At 44.6% G+C, this 22,313-nt stretch overlaps 1 protein-coding gene across 3 annotated transcripts in view; it reads right to left on the bottom strand.

Moving 5' to 3' along the window:
- alg14 (ALG14 UDP-N-acetylglucosaminyltransferase subunit) overlaps nt 1-22,313 on the bottom strand; it is a 123,182-nt gene that overhangs the window by 37,051 nt on the left and 63,818 nt on the right. The window contains exon 4 of one of the 3 annotated variants that reach the window (XM_063064608.1): nt 2,418-2,605. The exons of the other annotated variants lie outside the window; for them this stretch is intronic. Within the exon in view, the coding sequence (XP_062920678.1) occupies nt 2,468-2,605 (138 nt within the window). The 3' untranslated portion in view covers nt 2,418-2,467. Of the gene's footprint in view, nt 1-2,417; nt 2,606-22,313 lie in introns of those variants that run through there. 3 annotated transcript variants of the gene reach the window in all.

Here is a 22,313-nt window from a genome sequence, read left to right as displayed (position 1 = left end):
AAGACCCCACATCAGGAACTGTTTATGTCCTTCAACATTGTGTTTGTTGCTCTGGATTTCCAGCATCTGCAGAATCTCTTGTGTGTAGTTCCTAGAGTTTTTATCTGTCTCAATAATAATTTCCAAACGTTAAGTGTCCTATCAATAACTATGAACAATATGCCTTAATGGTTAAAGCAACACTATAATTAGGTAACACACACAAAATGCTGGAGGACAACCTCATAGTTCCCTCACCCAGCACCTCCAGTTTCTACCTCCTGCTCAAGATCCACAAACCTACCTGTCCAGGGAGACCCATTGTTTCTGCTTGTTTGCCCCACCGAACTTATCCACCCGGTTCAGTCCGTTCCCACCTACATCTGTGACACTTCACACGTTCTTGATCTTTTCAATGATTTCAAGTTCCCTGGCCCCGAGCATCTTACTTTCACCATGGATGCCCAGTCCCTATACACCTCCATCGCCCACCAGGAAAGCCTCAAAGCTCTCCATTTCTTTCTGGACACTAGACCCAACCAGTTTCCCTCCACCACCACTCTCCACCATATGGCGGAACTTGTCCTCACTCTCAATAATTGCTTCTTGGGTTCCTCCCACTTCTTTCAAAGAAAAGGTGTAGTCATGGACACTCGCACAGGTCCCGGCTATGCCTGCCCGTTCGTCAGCTACATGGAACAGTCTATGTTCCAAGCCTACACTGGTATCACTTCCCAATTTTTCCTATGCTACGTCGACAACTGCATTTTCCTATGCTACGTCGACAACTGCATTTTCCTATGGTACATCGACAGCTCCATACAGAGCTCATTGACTTCCATCAACTTTGCCTTCAACTTCCATTCTGCCCTCAAACTTACCTGGTCCATTTCCGATACCTCCCTCCCCTTTCTCGATCTCACTGTCTCTATCTATGGAGACAGCTCATCTACTGATGTCTATTATAAACCCACTGACTCTCACAGCTACCTGGACTATTCCTCGTCCCACCCTGTTACCTGTAAACAAATGCCATCCCCTTCTCTCAATTCCTCCATCTCCACCACATCTGCTCTCAGGATGAGGCTTTTCATTCCAGAACTAAGGAGATGTCCTCCTTCTTCAAAGAAAAGGGGTTCCCTTCCTCCGTCATCAATGCTGCCCTCAACTGCATCTCTTCCATTTCCTGCATGTCTGCCCTCACCTACCACCCCACCAACCTCCGCATCCAGCACAAAATTCTCCGTAACTTCTAACATCTCCAATGGGATCCCACCACCAAGAACATCTTTCTCTCCCCTCCACTTTCTGCCTTCCGCAGGGATCACTCGCTTCATGGCTCCCTTGTCCATTTGTCCCTCCCCACTAATTTCCCTCCTGGTACTTATCCTTGCAAGCGGAACAAGTGCTACACCTGCCTCTGCACCTCCTCCCTCACTACCATCCAGGGCCCCAAACAGTCCTTCCAGGTGAGGGGACACTTCACCTGCGAGTTTGTTAGGGTCATCATCTGTATCCAGTGCTCCCAGTGTGGTCTCCTGTAGAGACCAGATGTAGATTGGGAGACTGCTTCGCCAAGCATCTATGCTCTATCTGCAAGAAAAAGAGGGATCCTCCTGTGACCACCCATTTAAATTCCACTTCCCATTCCCATTCCGACATGTCAATCCATGGCCTCCTCTACTGTCGCGATGAGGCCACACTCAGGGTGGAGGAGCAACAGCTTATATTCCGTCTGGGTAGCCTCCAACCTGATGGCATGAACACTGATTTCTCGAACTTCCGGTAATTTTCCCTCTTCCCCTTCACCATTCCCATTCCTGCTTTCCTCTCTCACCTTAACTCCTTAACTGCCTATTACCTCCCTCTGTTGCTCTTCCCCCTTCTCTTTCTTCCATGGCCTTCTCTCCTCTCCTATCAGATTCCCCCTTCTCCAGCCCTGTATCTCTTTCACCAATCAACTTCCAGCTCTTTACTTCACCATTCCCTCTCTCCCAGTTTCACCTATCACCTTGTGTTTCTTCCTCTGCACCCCCGCCTTCTTAATCCGATTTTTCATCTTTTTCCAGTCTTAATGAAGGGTCTCAGCTCAAAACGTTGACTGCAATCTTTTCCTAGATGCTGCCTGGTCTGCTGAGTTCCTCCAGCATTTTTGTGTATTACTTGGATTTATAGCATCTGCAGAATTTCTCTTGAAATTCTAGGTTTTTAAAAATTATTTTATTTGAATATGGATTCCCACTTTCATCACCTCTTCAATTAACCAATTACTATGTTATACACAAATGATCACTAATTAGTTAAAGTAACTTAATGTTTTAAAGGACCTGCATTGAACACTGGCTTCCTGCTTCTCAAATTCCAGCTTTCACACTGAAGAATTTATTGCTTTCTTTTGTAAAAAGAACTGTAGAAATTGGAAGTCTGAAACAAAACAGGAATAGCTGGAAAAACAGCAGCTGGGCAGTATCCGTGGAAAGAAAATCAGTTAATCTTTCAGATCCGACGACAGATCTTTGACCTGAACCGTTTCTCTTTTTACATATGATGACTGACCTGTTAAATGTTTCCAGTATTTTCTGTTTTTATTTCTTTTTGTGCACCAGTGATTCAAATGGTAGATTCTCTGAATCAAAATAAAGAAAACAAAGGAATCAAGAGTGGGTGGGAAGTTCCAGATGAGTAATTATGAAAGAGCCAGCCATTGCTCTGTGTCCATTAACTTGCCCCTCATTTGAAGTACACAACCTGAGATGGCAGGTTAGTGCAGTTATGAGGGAATGCTGAAGCGTGTGGGGTGCACACTTTGCAAAAGGGTCTTGAGGAAGAGCAGTGGCCAAGCAAAATGTAAGCCTGAATGAAACAGAGCTATGAAACTAGCAACAAAACTCCTTGGGACATCCAAAGACTGTGATAGGTCATCGATATGTGCCAGATGTTCACTCCCTTCCTTCCTTGAAACACTGGCTAAAATCCAAGAGTAGTTTCTTTTTTATCAAAAAAAAGGACATTTAATTAGTTACCTAAATTGACCTATTTTTTTTTTAAATTATTTTTTATTTATTTATTACAAAAAAAACCAAAAAAGAAAACAGCACATCCACAAAAACCACAGCCATAACAAAATCAAATTAAATATTGAGCAGCACATTGGAGAAAAATATAAAGGCAAAAGTAAAACATACACGGCAGAGGTGCACTGCACCAAAAAACCTCAGTCCTCACCCCATAAGAAAGTCCAATACAGGGCCCCATATTCTTTCAAAGATGTCCCCTCCGTCCTCATTACATAGTCTCAGTCTCCTAATGTAAAGTATTTGCCAGTTCTCTCGGCCACAGATCGTATGTAGGGTCGGAGTCCATTTTCCACATTTGCAGGATTAACTTCTTAGTAATCACCATGCCAAACAATACAGCCGCTTTTTCATACATATTGGCTGAAGAGAGGGGGCTTGCTGCTCCAAGGATGGCAATGAGCGGGTCTGGTTCCCACCGCTTCCCAAAAGCCTCAGAGAAACAGTGAAAAATACTTTTCCAGTATGCATAAAGCTTACAACATGACCAGAATGAATGTGACAAGTTACTGTTCACAGATTTACATCTATTACAAACTGGTGAAACATCAGGGTAGAAACTGTGCAACTTTTCTTTGGAATAATGGAGTCTATGTAGTGTTTTAAACTGTATAAGTCTGTGTCTGACATTGACCGAACAATCATGTATACTTTTTAAACACTCATCCCAGACCTCCTCTGTCAGTTCTATACCCAGTTCATCCACCCATGCCTGTTTAAAATTGACCTATTTCTTGGCACAAGAATTTATTGTTATGAAACAGCACGTTTCCCAGCTCGATGAGCAGTGTCCACATACAATGATAGTTGGTCCTTTGCTCGTGAAGATCAGGAAGGAAGAAGAGTCCTCTGAAGCAACAGCATGACTGTTGAGGCCAATTTGGATCCGCAGACTCTGGAGCGGTCGGGACACGGGAACTGCTGGGATGTGGCCGCTTGCGTAGAAGGATTCTTCCTGCATCTGCTCTTCTATTCATCAGTCGCTGTTCTGGATTCTTCAAAGTTCTTGACTGCTCCATGGATCAGCATTCTCCAGTGGTCCCTGTCACAAGCCAGCTGCTGCCACTCGTTGACCTCGATATTTACCCTGAGAGAGCTGCTGCTGAAGTTGGTCTTTGTACCTCTTAAGTGAGGCCTCAGTACTCTCTCTTGCCCTGAGAGAGTTCTCCATTGAGTACTGCTTTCAGTATCCTGGAGCTGTCCATGCGAGACACATGGCCCAACTAGCAGAGCTGCCTGAGCAGCAAAGTGGCTTCAATGCTTCGAAGTTGAGCCTTCTCCAGGATCTTGTTGTTGGAGACATGATCCTGCCAGCTGATACCCATGATGGAGCGGAGGCAGTGAGGACGGAAGTACAGGTCCACAATCCCTTATCCGAAATCTCTGGGGGCCAGTTGCATTTCGGAATTCAGAATTTTTCGGATTTCAGACCGCCCCCCCCCCCTGCCCCGATACCAAGAAACACGTATGCTCAAGTCCCTTATTTAACCTATCTCAGTGCGGTGGACTTTAAGACCCAGCGGCGCACCAAACCTATGCACATCCTCCCGTATACTTTAAATCATCTCTATATTACTTATAATACCTAACACAATGTAAATGCTATGTAAATAATTGTTACATTGTATTGTTTAGGGAATAATGACAGGAAGAAATTTTATTTCCAACAAAAACATTCAATAAAACATAAAAATATAGAGCTTCAAACGAACCGAATCAAACACATGGTAAATGACTTATTGGAATAAGTAGTCATAGTCATACTTTATTGATCCCAGGGGAAATTGGTTTTCGTCACTGTCACTGTCACTATAAAACTTCAGTAACTTGTCTTTCTGTTTACTTAAATCATATACAGTGGTAGTTCTGACACTATTCAGTAAGATGCCGCACAGACACACCACGATCAAGCTTCTACAGTAACTCCACTTGCTGCGTTATTGATAGAGAAGATTCCTTCTCTTTTTCTCATTGTTACCCATAGGGGTATCTGCAGCTCTTTTTGACATTTTCACAATGAAAGTAAACACAAAGTCAACAGTGAACACAAAATATCAGTGAACAGCAAATGCACGTGTAACCAGTACGAGCGCTGAGCCACAACTGAGGAATGGCGGCCTCTGCTAGCGCTGCCACGTCACACCTGAGTGACGTCAGCTGTTGGCGAAAAAAAACTTTGGTTTTCGGAGCTTTTTGGATTTCAGAATTTCGGATAAAGGAATGTGCACCTGTACTTGAACTGATGGAGATGTATAGCAGTCTTGTGACAAAGGCAGACCTGAACACCTGGATTTTTGTGGACAGATGCAACTGATGGATCTTCCACGCATGTTTCAGGAGGCACCCAGAGACGCTGCTGGCTCTGGTGAGTCAGATGTCAATGTCCCTTATTGCTGTAGCGTTGCTGGAGATGACACTGCCCAGGTAGGTGAATTGCTCGACCGGGGTGAGGGGGTGATCAGCAATGGTTACCCGAGGTGGGTTGTAAAAACCATGAGGGGGCTTCTGACAGAGAATCATGGTTTTCTTTAGTCGGACCGTTCGCCCGAAAGCCCTTGCAGCCTTGGCAAACTGAGTGGCTGCAGCCTGTAGCACGTCCTCTGTGTGCGTGAGAACAGCACAGTCGTCTGCATGAGGTAACTCAAGACTGGGCTGTTGCATGGTTTTTGTTCTGGCGAGAAGGCAGCGGAGGTTGAAGATATTTCCGTCAGTGCAGAGTCGAATGTAGATGCTCTCCAAGGTGGTCTCTTTCGCTTCCCGTACCATCATGCTGAAAAAGATGGCAAAGAGAGTTGGTGCCAAAACACAGCCTTGTTTCACGCCGGTACTGATGGGGAATGGGTCAGGCAGGTCGCTGTTGTGTTTAACCTGACCGCTTTGACCCTCATGGAGCGGTTGCAGGATGGCGAGGAATTTCAGGGGACAGCCGAGCTTCGACAGAATCTTCCAGAGACCATCGCAGCTGACTGTATCAAAGGCCTTGATCAGGTCAATGAATGTCACTTACAGTCCATGACACCTCTGCTGTATCTGGCGCAGGATGAGATCGTGTCGAGTGTGCCTCATTCACCCTGAATCCACACTGGCTCCCTGTGACGTTGCCTTCGGCAATGATAATGATGATTCTGTCCAAGAGAATTCTGGCAAGGATCTTCCCGGTGGCGGACAGAAGGGTAACACCTCTGTAGCTTGAGCAATCCGATTTCTCCCTTTCTCTTGTACAGAGAGACAATTACAGTGTCGCATAGGTCATTTGGGACTGAACCTTTCTGCCAACATGGTGTGAACGGCATGTCTCCACCCATTTTGTACACTTCCACTGGGATCCCATCAATGCCTGGGGCTTTATGGCATTTCAGCTTGGAACTAGTGGCTTCGACTTTGTCCAGAGTTGGTGGGCCATCAAGCTTAAACCTGATCTCATGCTGGGGCATCATTTCAATGGATGCTCCCGAAAAGGCTCTCATAGTGCTCTGTCCATCGTCTCATGATGGCTTCCTTGACGGTCAACAGGCTGGAGCTGTCGGATGAGCGTAGAGGGGCTTGAATCTGATGGGTTGGATCATACACTGCACGCAGCAATTCGTAGAAGGCTCGAGTGTTGCCGGTGTCTGCATAGTGCTGAATTCGTTCTGCTAGGGCAGTCCACCAATTGTCTTGCATCTGCCTCAGTTTGGCTTGGAGAGTGCTGCATGTAGCATTGTATTCTGCCTTGGCCGCTTGGCCGTCGGGCATAGACAGCAACACTTGATGGGAGGAGCGTTTCTTCTGGAGCAGGTTCCAGAGTTCAACGTCATTTTCACCAAACCAGCCCTCGTTTCTTCTTGAGGAGTACCCAACTACCTTGACAGCTGCATCTCAGATGGCAGTCTTTAGGTGCTCCCATTTCTTTCCTGTGTTGGAGTCTGCACTTGCAGTGCATTTGCTGTTCAGTTTCTCCTTTAGCTTGATCTGGAATACATCTTGGCGGCCAAGGAGCTTATCCACCTGGAGTCTCTTCAACCGCAGTCCCCTTTTCCTTATATAACCAGTCTGACTTTCACCCTGACCAGTCTGTGATCCGTGTGACAATCTGCTCCCGGCATGACCCTGGTGTGTAGAACATCCGACACATCCTTGTGGCGCACCAGGATGTAGTCCAGGAGGTGCCAGTGTTTGGATCGGGGGTGTCTCCAGGTCGTCTTGAGCCTGGCTTTTTGTTGAAACAGCGCAGTTGTTATAACCTGGCCTAATATATTAACACACACAAAATGTTGGAGGAACTCAGGGCTGAAGAGTCTTGGCCCGAAATATCGACTCTACAGATGCTGCCTGAAGTGCAGAGTGCCTCTAGCATTTTGTGTGAGTTATTCTGGATTTCCAGCATCTGCAGAATCTTGAGTTTCTGATAAATTAAACTGCCACGCTTGGTTTCCATCAAGAACGCATTTTTCTCCTCATCACACTGACAGTGACTTAGTCCATCAATCAAGTTTTCAAGTTAGTTGCCGCAAATCTGCTTATTCTACTGTTTGCCAACATTGATCACATGTAGCCCAGATTAGGGTTGCAGTGAAGTCCAGAAGAATGAACAATTTATTAAGGTGGTCAAGGGTAGGGCATCCATTTTCCCATTTACTTTATAAAGCCAGCACATGCTGCGGAAAATAGTCTGTCTGACTGGGCTGGCCAATAATCCCTCGTTTAATATATCCAAGCAGAATTGGCAATGAAGAATTTGTATTTCTAGCCATTTTAGGAAAGTGTGTGAACTTTAATTTGTTTTATTCCACCAGGTAACTGCTCTCTGGCTGCTGCATCACCTTTTGCATATTCAAATTAGTCGAAAATCATGCACAACCTCATCCACATCAGGGCCATCAGACTCAAAAACAGTTAACGCTCCCCCCCCCCCCCCCGAGTCATCAGGCTGATCAATATCTCCACCCACTAAACCAACCGAGGCCTTCAAGACCAAGGGAAGCTGGGAGAATCCAATCCCAAGGACAATCCAGCACCATACACGGTAAGGGACATCTGCTGATCAACTTGCATCCCCAGAATAAAGAGTAATATAACAAGCATTGTCAAAATGATGAACGGCTACGCACAAATTCAGGTAAGTGGGATTAGTATAGGTGAGTGCAGGAGATAGTATGGCTGTGATGGGCTGAAGGGGTTTCTATGCTGTGTAACTCTACGATCATTTCCACTTAAGGAGAAGCTACTTCTGTCATCAAGGATCCCTACCATCCGGGCCTTGCCATCTGCTCACGGTTATCACCAGGCTGAAGGGCCCTGAAGTCCCAAACCACCAGGTTCAAGAACAGTGACTTTTCTTCAGCCATTTGGCTCTTGAACCAACTTACACAACCCTAACTGCTACCTCACTAAAGCAAATCCATGGCCACTTTAACTACTTGATACTACAATGGATATTTTTTAAAAATTGCTCTGTTCCTTCTTGTAAAAATTATGTATAACTTTAAGTTAACCTCCTTCTTATGAATGCTGTGTATGTGATACCATGTGCTTATTCTGCTGCTGCATGCAAGTTTTTCAGATTCAACTTCATTTACTTATCACAAGTACATTGAGACACACAGTGAAATGCATCGTTTCTACTAACAATCAGCACAACCCAAGGATGAGCTGGGTGTCGACACACATTCTGGCGTCAACATTGCATGCTCACATTGTGCCACATTGAATCTGTGCCTATTAAAGGCATCCATTAGTCTTGCGAGACCATGGATCTGCGCCTGGAAAGTCTTTACTCTCCAGGGCGCAGGCCTGGGCAAGGTTGTATGGAAGACCAGCAGTTGCCCATGCTGCAAGTCTCCCCTCTCCACGACACCAATGTTGTCCAAGGGAAGGGCATTAGGACCCATACAGCTTGGCACCAGTGTCGTCGCAGAGCAATGTGTGATTAAGTGCCTTGCTCGTTGCCTCGGCTGGGGCTCGAACTCACGACCTTCAGGTCACTAGTCCAATGCCTTAACCATTTGGCCACGTGCCCACACAGTGCCAGTGCCATCCATCTGTGCCTACATGTACATAAACTCGACTGACTTGGCCCACTTGTTCTGATGGGACATTACCCAAACTTGAGATGAATTATTTATCTGGGGCACCATCCTTAATTTGAAGCTACAACATCCGGGCTGCAGTCCCATTCTCGAGAGCAGGTAACTGATTCTGACACCAGTGCAGTGCTATGGGAGGCCTGCACTGATGGATGTCCCTGCTCATGAATGGGACTTTGAAAAGAGGCCTTCTTTCTCTTCGTCAGTGGCTCCTGGAGATCACATGACCTCACTCTGAAAAAAGGGGATGTTCTGTTGCGTGTCCTTCGTAGCATCTATCAACTCTTCTCACGAAATAAGGTCACCTGTTCATCACCTTTCTGCTCTTTATAGAAGTTGCTACACATCCAATAATGCAACAGGCAAAGACAACAGAGATATTTCAATGGCTGCAAAATGCCTGACAGTACACAAATGAAAGATTCTTTTTGTTACTACCAGGAACAAAAGCCTGAAGACCCATACTCAACGATCAGGAACAGTTTCTTCCCCTCTGCTATCAGCTCTCTGTATGTTCCAAGAACACTAACTCTTTTTTGCAAGTATTTAATAATTTTGCAAATTATAGTAATTTTTATGTCTTTACACTGTACTGTTGCTGCAAATGCAAAACAGCAAATTCTGTGCCATTGCTATTTTGTAACACTTTGCAGAGTTATTGTCAAAGACTCACAGAATCCTGACTGTTGCAGAAGGAATCAACAGAGGGAATCTCTTCCCATTACTTGATCATGGACTTCAAATCTTGGCCAAAAGGTGCAAAGAGGATGATTTTAAAAAATACACTGTATGTAGAATAGTTGTAAAATGAAATTCACTATAGTGGCAGAAAAGGCTTTCAAAGAATTAGATGAGAAATTGAAGGTGAACAATTTTCTGGGCTAAGTGTGCATAATGAAGAAATGGGTTATGTCAGCACTGACTCGATGGGCTGAATAATCTCTTTCCATTCTCTCACAGTCCTCTGATTCAAGGAGATCTGGCAGTGTCTTTGTGTGGACTTTGCCTCAGGTCCTGCGCCCACTGGGAAAGATAATCCTACACACCCACTTGTGCTCGTCATCTTCCACTGTTTGGATCATGAGTCCCATATGATGAGTCTGGAGTTTGGCACAAGAATGAATAGCTTTCACTGCTGTTGAAACCCTACCCCAAAGTGAGTCATCAGCTTTAGGTGTGGAGGAAGGAGTGGGGGGAAGGAAACTGGAAGGGGAAAACAATGGTCTTTGTTGCAGATCAAAGCGTCACTGTTCGCCCAAACCTTTAGCAGCCATGTGAGACAACTTGCTCAAGTGCATTAACTAAATCAGCTGTCAATCAATCTATGAAGCCTAAGGCCAAAGGAAGCCAAATGGTGAGCACTAATAGGTTTATCACCATGGCAACAGCTTCCTCTTGCACCAACACTGAAAATTCTGCAGACTGTCAAGTCTCTAACTTGTCTGCACTCTCGAGAGAAATTAAATTTCACTGAGGCCTATCCCATTTGGATGTTTTATCTAACAGGAAGCAGTGGGAAACAGGGGAGATGTTTATTTATTTATTTTTTCTTTAGCGATACAGCACTAAACAGACCCTTCCAACCTAATGAGACTCACTGCCCAGCAACCAACCTATTTAACCCCAGCATAATTACAGGACAATTTACAATGACCAATTAACCTACTAATCGGTATGTCTTTAGACTGTGGGAGGAAACTGGAGCACCTGGAGGAAACTCACATGATCATGGGAAAATTTACTGACTCCTTACCGGAAATGAACTCTGAGCTCCAATGCTCCGAGCTGTAGTAGTGTTGCACTAACCGCTACACTATTTTGTCGCCCCACATCTTCCATCAGATCTTGGTCGGTTTTAGAGACTAACCCATATCCTACTGTGAATTCAGCAGCTGTGACATGCCTGGGGGAGGTGTGTGTGGATGAGAAACTTAATTTAAATATTAAATTAGGAGACAGAATATCCTGTGGCATATTTCTCTTTTGGCATATAGCAGATCAGTATAAATATCATTTATATATATCTTTAGAAATGACTTGGATCCGCTTCAATTTACCTATTGGAGCATTAGGTCCACAGCAGACGCTCTGCACTCAACCATGGAACATCTGGACAACAAAGGTGCATACATCAGGATGCTCTTCATTGACTACAGCTCCGCATTCAGTACTATCATCCCCTCAAAACTAATTAGTGAGCTTCAAGACCTTAGCCTCAATACCTCCTTGTGCATGTGATTCTCTATTTCCTCACTTGCAGACCCCAGTCAGTTCAGATTGGCAACAACGTCTCCTTCATGATCTCCATCAGCACGGGTGCACCACAAGGCTGTGTGCTTAGTCCCCCCCGCTCTACTCGCTTTACACTTATGACTGCGTGGCTAAATGACAGATCCAATGCCATGTTCAAGTTTGCTGATGACACCACTGACAAGGGCCGAAGCAAAGCATGGTGATGAATCAGCATATGGAAGAGAGACTGAAAATTCTGGCTGAGTGGTGCCATAACAACAACCTCTTACACAATATCAGCGAGTCCAAGGAGCTGATTATTGACTTCAGGAGAAGGAAACCAGAGGTCCATGAGCCAGTCCTCAGCAGAGGATCAGCAACTTTAAATTCCTCAACGTTATTATTTCGGAGGACATGTCCTGGGCTGAACATGTAAGTGCAATTATGAAGAAAGCACAGCAGCACCTCTAGTTCCATAGGAGTGTGCGATATTTGGCATGACATCTAAAACTTTGACAAACTTCAATAGGTGTGTAGTAGAGAGTATACTGACTGGCTGCATCACAGCCTGGTACGGAAACACCAATGCGCTTGAATGGAAAATCCTACAAAAAGTAGTGGATACGGCCCAGTCCATCATGGGTAAAAATCTCTCCACTATTGAGCATATCTACATGAAACAATGCCTCAGGAAACCAGCATCCATCATCAGGGACCCCCACCACCCAAGGATGCTGTCTTCTTGTTGCTGCCATCAGGAAGAAAGTACAGAAACCTCAGAACTCACACCACCACATTCAGAAACAGTTACTACCCCTCAACCATCAGGCTTTTGAACCAAAGGGGATAACTTCACTCAACTTCAATTAATCCATCATTGAAATGTTCCCACAATCCTATGAACTCACTTTCAGGAACTCTTCATCTCATAATCTCAATATTTATTTCTTATTTATTTATTATTAATATTATTATTTCTTTCTTTTTGTACTTGCACAGTTTGTTGTCTTTTGCACTCTGGTTGAACACCCAAGTTAACTGATCCTGTTACAGTTATTATTCTATTATGGATTTATTGAGTCTGTCTGAAAGATAATTAATCTCAGGGTTATATATAGTGACATATAATATATATATTTGATAACAAATTTACTCTGAACTTTGAAGGTACTAGGTTACTTATATGAAAGTTAGTGGAAAATATGCACAAATCAAGAAAAGCACATTAAATTCATTAAGCAATGGTGTTTTTTTCCTCTTCTCCTTTATATTCCCAATTTGACATTAAGTTCTTCTTACTGTTAAAGGGCTGGATGGAAAAGAATTTGCCAAATATGTTCAGGAAAGTTTCCTTAATGAGTACCTATAAGTCCCAAGCAGTGAGAGTGCAATACTAGATGTCCTATTAGGGAATGAAACAGAGCAGATGACAGAAGTTTGTGTAGGAAAGCATTTACATCTCTTGATCATAATGCCTTCAGTTTCAAGGTAATGATGGAAAAGGAGGAGTCTGGTCCTTGGTTTGAGATTCAGAATTGGAGAAAGGTCTATTTTGATGGTACCAGAAAGGATTAGGACAGGCTGTTTTCTGGCAAAGGTGTACTTGGTTGGTAGGAGGCTTTCAGAAGTGAAATTTTGAGAGTACACAGTTTGTATGTTCCTGTCAGAATAAAAGGCAAGGATAACAGGTTTAAGGAGCCTTGATTTTGGAGAAATATTGAGGCCCCAGTTAAGATAGGCAGGCAGAAACAAATGAGGTACTTAAGGAGTATAAGGAATGCAAGAGAGCACTTAAGAAGAAAATCAGGAGGGCTAAAAGAAGGCATGGGAGGTTGCTCTAGCAGACAAAATGGAGGAGAATTCTAATTGCTTCTACAGATATATTAAGAGCAAAAGGATAACAAGGGACAAATTGGTCCTCTGGAAGATCAGAGTGGTAATCTATGTGTGGGGCATAAAGAGATGGGGGAGATCTTAAATGGATCTTTTGCATCTGTATTTAAATGGGAAATGGACAGATTCTTTTGATGTGAGGCACAGCAGCAAATTAGGGAGGATAAAATCCTTAGGGCCTGACAAGGTACTCCCTCGAACCCTGTGGGAGACTGGTGCAGAAATTGCAGGGGTCTCAGCAGAGATATTTAAAGCATCCTTAGCCATTGGTGGGTGCCGAAGGATTGGAGGATAGCTAAAGATGTTTCGTTGTTTGAGAAAGTCTCTAAGAATAAGCCAGGAAATTATAGGCTAGTGAGGCTGACATCAGCTGTGGGAAAGTTGATGGAAGGTGTTCCAAGCAAGCATCTGGATATTTAAGAATTTGATTAGACAGAGACTGATTAGGGACAGTCAACATGGCTTTGTGCACGGTAGCTCATATCTAACCAACCTTATAAAGTTTTTCGAGGAACTTACCAGGAAAACTGATGAAAGCAAGGCAGTGGATGTTGTCTACATTGACCTTAACATAGCATTTGACACGGTCCGGCATAGTAAGATGGTCAAGAAAGTTCAGTCACTTGGCATCCAAGATGAGGTAGTACATTGGATTATTCATTGGTTTTGTGGGAGAAGCCAGTGAGTGGTTAGTAAATGGTTGCCTCCCTGACTGGAAGCCTGTGACTAGTGGAGTGCTGCAGGGTCCATTGTTGTTTGTCATCTGGATGATAATGTGGTTAACTGGATCAGCAAATTTGGGGATGACGCCAAAACTGGGATGTAGTGGACAGCAAGGAAGACTATCAGAGCTTTCAGCAGGATCTGCATCAGCTGGAGAAATTACCTGAAAAAATGGCACATGGAATTCAATGCAGACAAGTGTGAAGTGTTGCACTTCGATAGGACCAACCAGGGAAGGTCTAACATGGTAAGAGATAAGGCACTGAGGAGTGCAGTAGAACAGACAGATTTGGGAATACAGACAATTCCTTGAAAGTGTCATCACAGGTAGATAGGGTTGCAAAGAAAGCTTTTGGTACATTAGCCTTCACAAATCAATGTACTGCATACAGGAGTTGGGATGTTATGTTAAAATTGTAGAAGATGTTGGTGAGGCCTAAGTTGGAGTATTGTGTTCAGATCTGGTCACCTACCTACAGAAAAGATGTATATAAGTTTAGAAAAGTACAGAGAAAATTTACAAGGATGTTGCTTCCTTCCTAGCATGTTGCACCAGACAGTCAGCCATTCTTATCTGGCGCGTAGTGTCAGGATTGGTCTCCTTTCGAATTAACCGGGACTCGACCTTTGTTTTTTTACGAGGCCGAGTGGCTAGCTCGACACTCAACCCGGCACGGATGGAAAGCGTGCTTGGGGGTTGGGGGGGGTGGCCCGACTTGGATTCGAACTCTGGAGCCTTCGCTCCGAAGTCCGGCGCTGATGTCACTGTGCCACTAGCTGGCCAAGGATGTTGCTGGGACATGTGGACTCAAGTTATAGGGAACGGTTGAAATGGTTAGAATGGAGAAGATTGAGGGAAGATTTGTTAGAGGTGTACAAAATTATGAGAGGTATAGATAGAGTAAATGCAGGCAGGAGTTTTTCCACTGAGGTTGGGTGAGACTACAACCAGAGGTCTTGAGTTAAAGGCAAAAGGTTAAATGTTTACTGGGAACATAATGGGGAACTTCTTCACTCAGAGGGCGGTGAAAGTGTGGAATGACCTGCCAGCGCGAGTGGTGGATGTGAGTTCGATTTTAATATTTAAGAGAAATTTGGATAGGTACATGGATAGGAGGGGTATGGTCTGGTGCAGGTTGATGGGACTCAGCAGATTAAAGGTTCAGCGTGGATTAGACAGGCTGAAAGGCCTGTTTGCATGTTGTAGTGTTCTATGTCTCTCTGCTTGGCCGTTGGACTGTGGATGATTCTGCCGAAGAGCGGTTGTGGATAATTAGACTACAACACCATAAGACAGAAGAGCAGAATTCAGTCCATCGAGTCTGCTCCACCTTTTCATCATGATCCCACTCAACCCCATACACCTCCCTTCTTGCCATATCTTACTATGCCCTGACCAATCAGGAAGCGACCAACTTCCACCTTAAATATACCCACAGACTTGGCCTCCACCGCAGTCTGTGGCAGAGCATTCCACAGATTTACTAATCTCTGGCTAAAAATATTCCTCCTTACCTCTGTTCTAAAGGGTCACCCCTCAAATTTGAAGCTGTGCCCTCTGGTTCCGCTACCTCCACCATAGGAAACACCCTCTCCACATTCACCCTATCTAGTACTTTCAACATTTGATAGGTTACAATAAGATCCCCCCATATTCTTCTAAATTCCATTGAGTACAGGCCCAAAGCTGCCAAACGCTCCTCATATGCTAATCACTGCATTCCTGTAATCATCCTCAGGAATCTCCTCTGGACCCTCTCCAATGACAACACATCCTTTCTGAGATAAGGGGCCCAAAACTGTTGACAATATTCTAAGTGAGGCCTGACTAGAGTCTTATAAAGGCTCAGGATTATCTCCTTGCTTTTATATTCTATTCCCCTTGGAAAAAATGCCAACATTGCATTTGCTGCCTTTACCACAGACTCAACCTGTAAATTAACGTTATGGGAGTCTTGCATGGGGATTCCCAAGTCCCTCTGCACCTCTGATGTTTGAACCTTCTTCCCATTTAGATAATAGTCCTCCAACCTGAGTGTGGCTTCATCTTTACAGTAGAGGAGGCCATGGATAGACATATCAGAATGGGAATGGTTCCCATTCTGATATGTCTATCCACGGCCTCCTCTACTGTAAAGATGAAGCCACACTCAGGTTGGAGGAACAATGCCTTATATTCCGTCTGGGTCGCCTCCAACCTGATGGCATGAACATTGACTTCTCAAACTTCTGCTAATGCCCCACCTCCCCCTCATACCCTATCTGTTATTTATTTATATACACACATTCTTTCTCTCTCTCTCCTTTTTCTCCCTCTGACTATACCCCTTGTCCATCCTCTGGGTTTTCCCCCCACTCCCCCTTTTCCTTCTCCCTGGGCCTCCTGTCCCATGATCTTCTCATATCCTTTTTGCCAATCACCTGTCTAGCTCTTGGCTCCATCCCTCCCCCTCCTGTCTTCTCCGATCATTTTGGATCTCCCCCTCCCCCTCTCACTTTCAAATCTCTTACTAGCTCTTCCTTCAGTTAGTCCTGACGAAGGGTCTCGGTCCGAAACATCAACTGTACCTCTTCCTAGAGATGTTGCCTGGCCTGCTGTGTTCGCCAGTAACTTTGATGTGTGTGGCCTATAATTTCTTTCTTTGGTCTTCTTCGCTTCTTAAAAGAATGGAGTGACATTTGGAACCTTCCAGTCCTTCAGGACCATGCCAGAATCAAGTGATTCTTGAAAGATCTTGACTGATGCATCCATTATCTCTTCAGCAACCTCTCTCAGGACTCTGGGATGTCGTCCATTTGGGCCAGGTGACTTATCCACCTTCAGGCCTTTGTGTTGGCCTAGCTGTTCCAGCAGAATGCAGTACACTGCTGTGATTTGAATTGAGTGCCTTTGTCAGAAACGAAGTGGCTGAGGATCTGCAGCAGCTGTTGATTGGTAGCTTCTGTCATTGTTGAATTCACAGGTAATACTTCTGGCCATTTGGAATAGGTACCAACCAGGACAAGGTCAATACACCCATTGATTGGGCCAGCAAAATCAACATGTACTTGACTCCCGGGTCTGCTAGGCTGAGGCCATGGTTGTGAATTGGCTCTACTTAGATTCTTTGCTACCATAGAACACTGATTTGTGGCATCACTATTTTATCTCCAAATATTAGGCAAGAGTCCACAGTTGAGAGCATGTATGATGTTGGTAAAAGAGTATGACATCTTCCTCAACCTTGGCTGGCCTTCTGTCAACAAGGTATGAGGAGATATACTGAAGAAGAGGATCTGCAGCTGTTAGAACCATAGAACCATAGAACATTACAGCACAGAAACAGGCATTTGGCCTTTCTTGGCTGTGCCAAACCATTTTTCTGCCTAGTCCCACTGACCTACACCTGGATCATATCCCTCCATACACCTCTCATCCATGTACCTGACCAAGTTTCTCTTAAATATTAAAAGTGAGCCCACATTTACCACTTCATCTGGCAGCTCATTCCACACTCCCACCACTCTGTGTGTGAAGAAGCCCCCCCCCAATGTTCCCTTTAAACTTTTCCCCCTTCACCCTTAACCCATGTCCTCTGGTTTTTCTCTCCCCTTGCCTCAGTGGAAAAAGCCTGCTTGCATTCACTCTATCTATACCATCATAATTTTATATACCTCTATCAAATTTCCCCTCATTCTTCTACGCTCCAGGGAATAAAGTCCTAACCTATTCAACCTTTCTCTGTAACTCAGTTTCTCAAGTCCCAGCAACATCCCTGTAAACCTTCTCTGCACTCTTTCAACCTTATTAATATCCTTCCTGTAATTTGGTGACCAAAACTGAACACAATACTCCAAATTCGGCCTCACCAATGCCTTATACAACCTCATCATAACATTCCAGCTCTTATACTCAATACTTTGATTTATAAAGGCCAATGTACCAAAAGCTCTCTTTACCACACTATCTACCTGTGACGCCACTTTTAGGGAATTTTGTATCTGTATTCCCAGATCCCTCTGTTCTACTGCACTCCTCAGTGCCTTACCATTAACCCTGTATGTTCTACCTTGGTTTGTCCTTCCAAGGTGCAATACCTCACACTTGTCTGTATTAAACTCCATCTGCCATTTTTCAGCCCATTTTTCCAGCTGGTCCAAATCCCCCTGCAAGCTTTGAAAACCTTCCTCACTGTCCATTACACCCCCAATCTTTGTATCATCAGCAAATTTGCTGATCCAATTTACCACATTATCATCCAGATCACTGATATAGATGACAGTTAACAATGGACCCAGCACTGATCCCTGTGGCACACCACTAGTCACAGGCCTCCACTCAGAGAAGCAATCCTCCACTACCACTCTCTGGCTTCTTCCATTGAGCCAATGTCTAATCCAATTTACTACCTCTCCATGTATACCTAGCGACTGAATCTTCCTAACTAACCTCCAATGCGGGACCTTGTCAAAGGCCTTACTGAAGTCCATGTAGACAACGTCCACTGCCTTCCCTTCATCCACTTTCCAGGTAACCTCCTTGAAAAACTCTAATAGATTGGTTAAACATGACCTACCACGCACAAAGCCATGTTGACTCTCCCTAATAAGTCCCTGTCTATCCAAATACTTGTAGATCCTAAATCTTAGTACTCCTTCCAATAATTTACCTACTACCGACGTCAAACTTACCGGCCTATAATTTTCCGGATTACTTTTAGAGTCTTTTTTAAACAATGGAACAACATGAGCCACTCTCCAATCCTCTAGCAGCTCACCCACAAATACTGACATTGTAAATATATCTGCCAGCGCCCCTGCAATTTCAACACTAGTCTACTTCAAGGTCTGAGGGAATACCCTGTCAGGTCCTGGGGATTTATCTACTCTGATTTGCCTCAAGGTAGCAAGCACCTCCTCCTCTTCAATCTGTATAGGTTCCATGACCTCACTACTTGTTTGCCTTATTTCCATAGACTCCATGCCAGTTTCCTTAGTGAATACAGACGCAAAAAACCCATTTAAGATCTCCCCCATTTCTTTTGGTTCCATACATAGCCGACAACTGTGTCCTGGCTCTTATCTGGACAACTGTGACTGGAAGACCCTCAGCAGCATCTGATACGTTCTGGTGGACCGCGGTCAACTGACACCACAGCCACGACTGTGTCTTTATTTTCAGTAAACTGGTGATTCATAAATCCAGAGAGGGCAGCTACCTGATCAAGTTCCTGGGCTGACGTGTACTTGATTGTGGGCCAATAACATCACTGCCCTCCTATATACACCAGGATGCTATTTTTAGACCCAAGATGCCCAATGGTGGCTTGTGATCGGTAAGGAGAGTGAAGCATCTTGTGGAATTTCTTCACAGCAAAGATGATTCCTAAGGCATCCTTCTCAATTTTTCCATAGTTCCTTTCTGCTGTGGTCAGTGATCTGACGGCACACATGACAGCTTTTTCTGAATTATTGAAGAAAATATGGGATATGAAAGCACCCACCCCGTATTTGGATGCATCTGTCACAACGATGGTTGGAAACTCTGGGTTGAAATGCATCAAGAGAAGGTCGGATGACAGTATATTCTTCACCTGATCAAAATCCTCTTGGCATTGTTTGGACCATTTCCATGTGGCATCCTTATTGAGCAGGGCCTGGAGCGACTCCCTCAGCCGGTGCCTCGCTGGGAGGAATGCTGAATAATGACTGATCATGCCCAGAATTCATCGCAAGTTGCTGACATCTGATGGTGGAAGCATCTTTAAGAAAGAAGTGGTGTTTTCGACATCTGGGTGATGACCATACTCATCTATGATGAAACCCAGACACTTGATTGAAGACACCAGGATGGTGCATTTTTCTGTTCGAAGTTGCAGTCCAGTCTTGCAGTTGTGGTCCAGGCATTGGTATAGTTCTGCCTGATCCATGCTCACCATAATGATGTCGTTGAGGTAAACGGCAACACCATCAGTACCACTCAGCATGGTGTCCATAAGCAGTTGGAAAATTAAAGGAGTTGCCTTTACACCCAAAGGCAGGCGGAGGAAGGAAAACAACCCCTTATGTGTTGAAATGGTGAGAAGCTCCTGTGCATTTCTGCCACATCTACCTGGAGGTGGGCTTCAGCCAAGTCCAACTTTGCAGATTAGTGACCACCATTCAACTTTGTAAAGAGATCTGCGGGTACCAGTAATGGGTACTGGTGTGTCTCCAGAGCCGCAGTCTGAACTCCAGTTGAGAAGTCTGCATGCAACGTCTCTGTACTATTGGCTTCCTTGTAAATAACTATTGGAGATGCCCAATTTGAGTAGTCCACAACTTTGATCACACCAATTTGCTGCAGGCGATCTATCTCTTGCCCCATGATTGGCAAGGTTGCTTATGGTACTGGTCTTTTGGGCAGCAGAATGGCTTGGTGTCTGGACCGAGATGGAATTCTGCTTGTAATTTGGTGCAGCAACCTAAACCATCTTGAAACACTGCTGCATTGTGCTGTTGTAGTGGTTGTTATATGGTCTCACATACGGATAATGGTATGGCGTTGACTGACATGATTTGAACGGCCAATATCTTCATATAGACCTCATCCAGATGGATGCACCAGAATTCAAGCTTGCCCGTCCAGTCAATGCCAAGGCTGGTGTATTAGGTAACAAACGCTGTTGACTTGGTTACCGTTCAGCCCCACCGTGCAGGGCAGTTCATCAGTCAGCTGCAGTGTTCCATCTGACACACTGCAGGCGGAATCATGAGTTGATGTGGCTGGTGGAGACCCAAGTTCCCGCCACATGTGTTTGGAGATAGTGGTGATGCCCAACGCCGTATCAAGTTGTAGCTTAACTGACAGATTGTTGATAAATACGTTGACATACCACCTCTCGGTGGTAAAGTCAACTTTGAATGGGATCATCAACTCCTTGTAGATTTTGTTAGCCTTTGAAACTTCTTGCCCTAGTATTTCTCCAGCTTAGAAGACATTGAATGATGGCAAAATCCTCCTTTGTGACCACGGCATTGGTATTTGCTACGTATTTGTTTCTTGTATTGGCACTGTCTCGCGTAATGTCATCTGCAGAAGTTTCCTGATGACTCTGCCATAGTTGGATGCATCAGCAATGGAGATGAGGCTGAGTACAGGGCTACGGTAGGAAACTTTGTCACATGGTGTGAGCAGAATTATCTGCAGCTTAATGTGAAAAAGACTAAGGAGCTGGTGGTAGACCTGAGGAGAGCTAAGGTACCAGCGACTCCTGTTTCCATCCAGGGGGTCAGGGTGGACATGGTGGAGGATTACAAATACCTGGGGATACGAATTGACAATAAACTGGACTGGTCAAAGAACACTGAGACTGTCTACAAGAAGGGTCAGAGCCATCTCTATTTCCTGAGGAAACTGAGGTCCTTTAACATCTGCTGGACGATGCTGAGGATGTTCTACGAGTCTGTGGTGGCCAGTGCTATCATATTTGCTGTTGTGTGCTGGGGGAGCAGGCTGAGGGTAGCAGACACCAACAGAATCAACAAATTCATTCGTAAGGCCAATGATGTTGTGGGGATGGAACTGGACTCTCTGACGGTGGTGTCTGAAAAGAGGATGCTGTCCAAGTTGCATGCCATCTTGGACAATGTCTCCCATCCACTACATAATGTACTGGTTGGGCACAGGAGTACATTCAGCCAGAGACTCATTCTACCGAGATGCAACACAGAGCGTCATAGGAAGTCATTCCTGCCTGTGGCCATCAAACTTTACAACTCCTCCCTTGGAGGGTCAGACACCCTGAGCCAATAGGCTGGTCCTGGACTTAGTTCCTGGCATAATTTTACATATTACTATTTAACTATTTATGGTTTTATTACTATTTATGGTGCAACTGTAACGAAAACTAATTTTCCCCGGGATCAATAAAGTATGACTATGACTATGACTAATGCCCTGCATCACAATTCCAATGAGCGGTGTTTGGCTGCTTGGAGACCTGCTGAGTGATGATCTCTGGATCACGTCACTGGAAACTGCACCAAATACTACCATGAGATTCATTTTCTGGCAGGCATTCATAGTAGAACAAAGAAATACAATAGAATAAATGAAAAACTACACACAAAGACTGACGAGCAACCACTGTGCAAAAGAAACCAAAATATGCAAATTCAAAAAAATGTAAGCAATAGTAATATATAAATAGTATAGAGAACATGTGTTGTGGAGTCCTTGAAAGTGAGCCCATGGGTTCAGTCTCAACCTGGTGCTTTCTGTGTGGCACGATTTCTCTTCTACCTGTGATCATGTTGGCATCCTCCAAGTACTCCAGTTTCTACTCGAATCCCAAAGGCATGCATTTGCATGCCCACTGTAAATTAT

The sequence above is a fragment of the Mobula hypostoma genome, chromosome 12, assembly GCF_963921235.1.
Source record: "Mobula hypostoma chromosome 12, sMobHyp1.1, whole genome shotgun sequence".
Taxonomy (NCBI): Eukaryota; Metazoa; Chordata; class Chondrichthyes; order Myliobatiformes; family Myliobatidae; genus Mobula; species Mobula hypostoma.
Note: the sequence above shows the minus strand (reverse complement) of the source record. Positions and strands in the feature narration are given on the sequence as shown.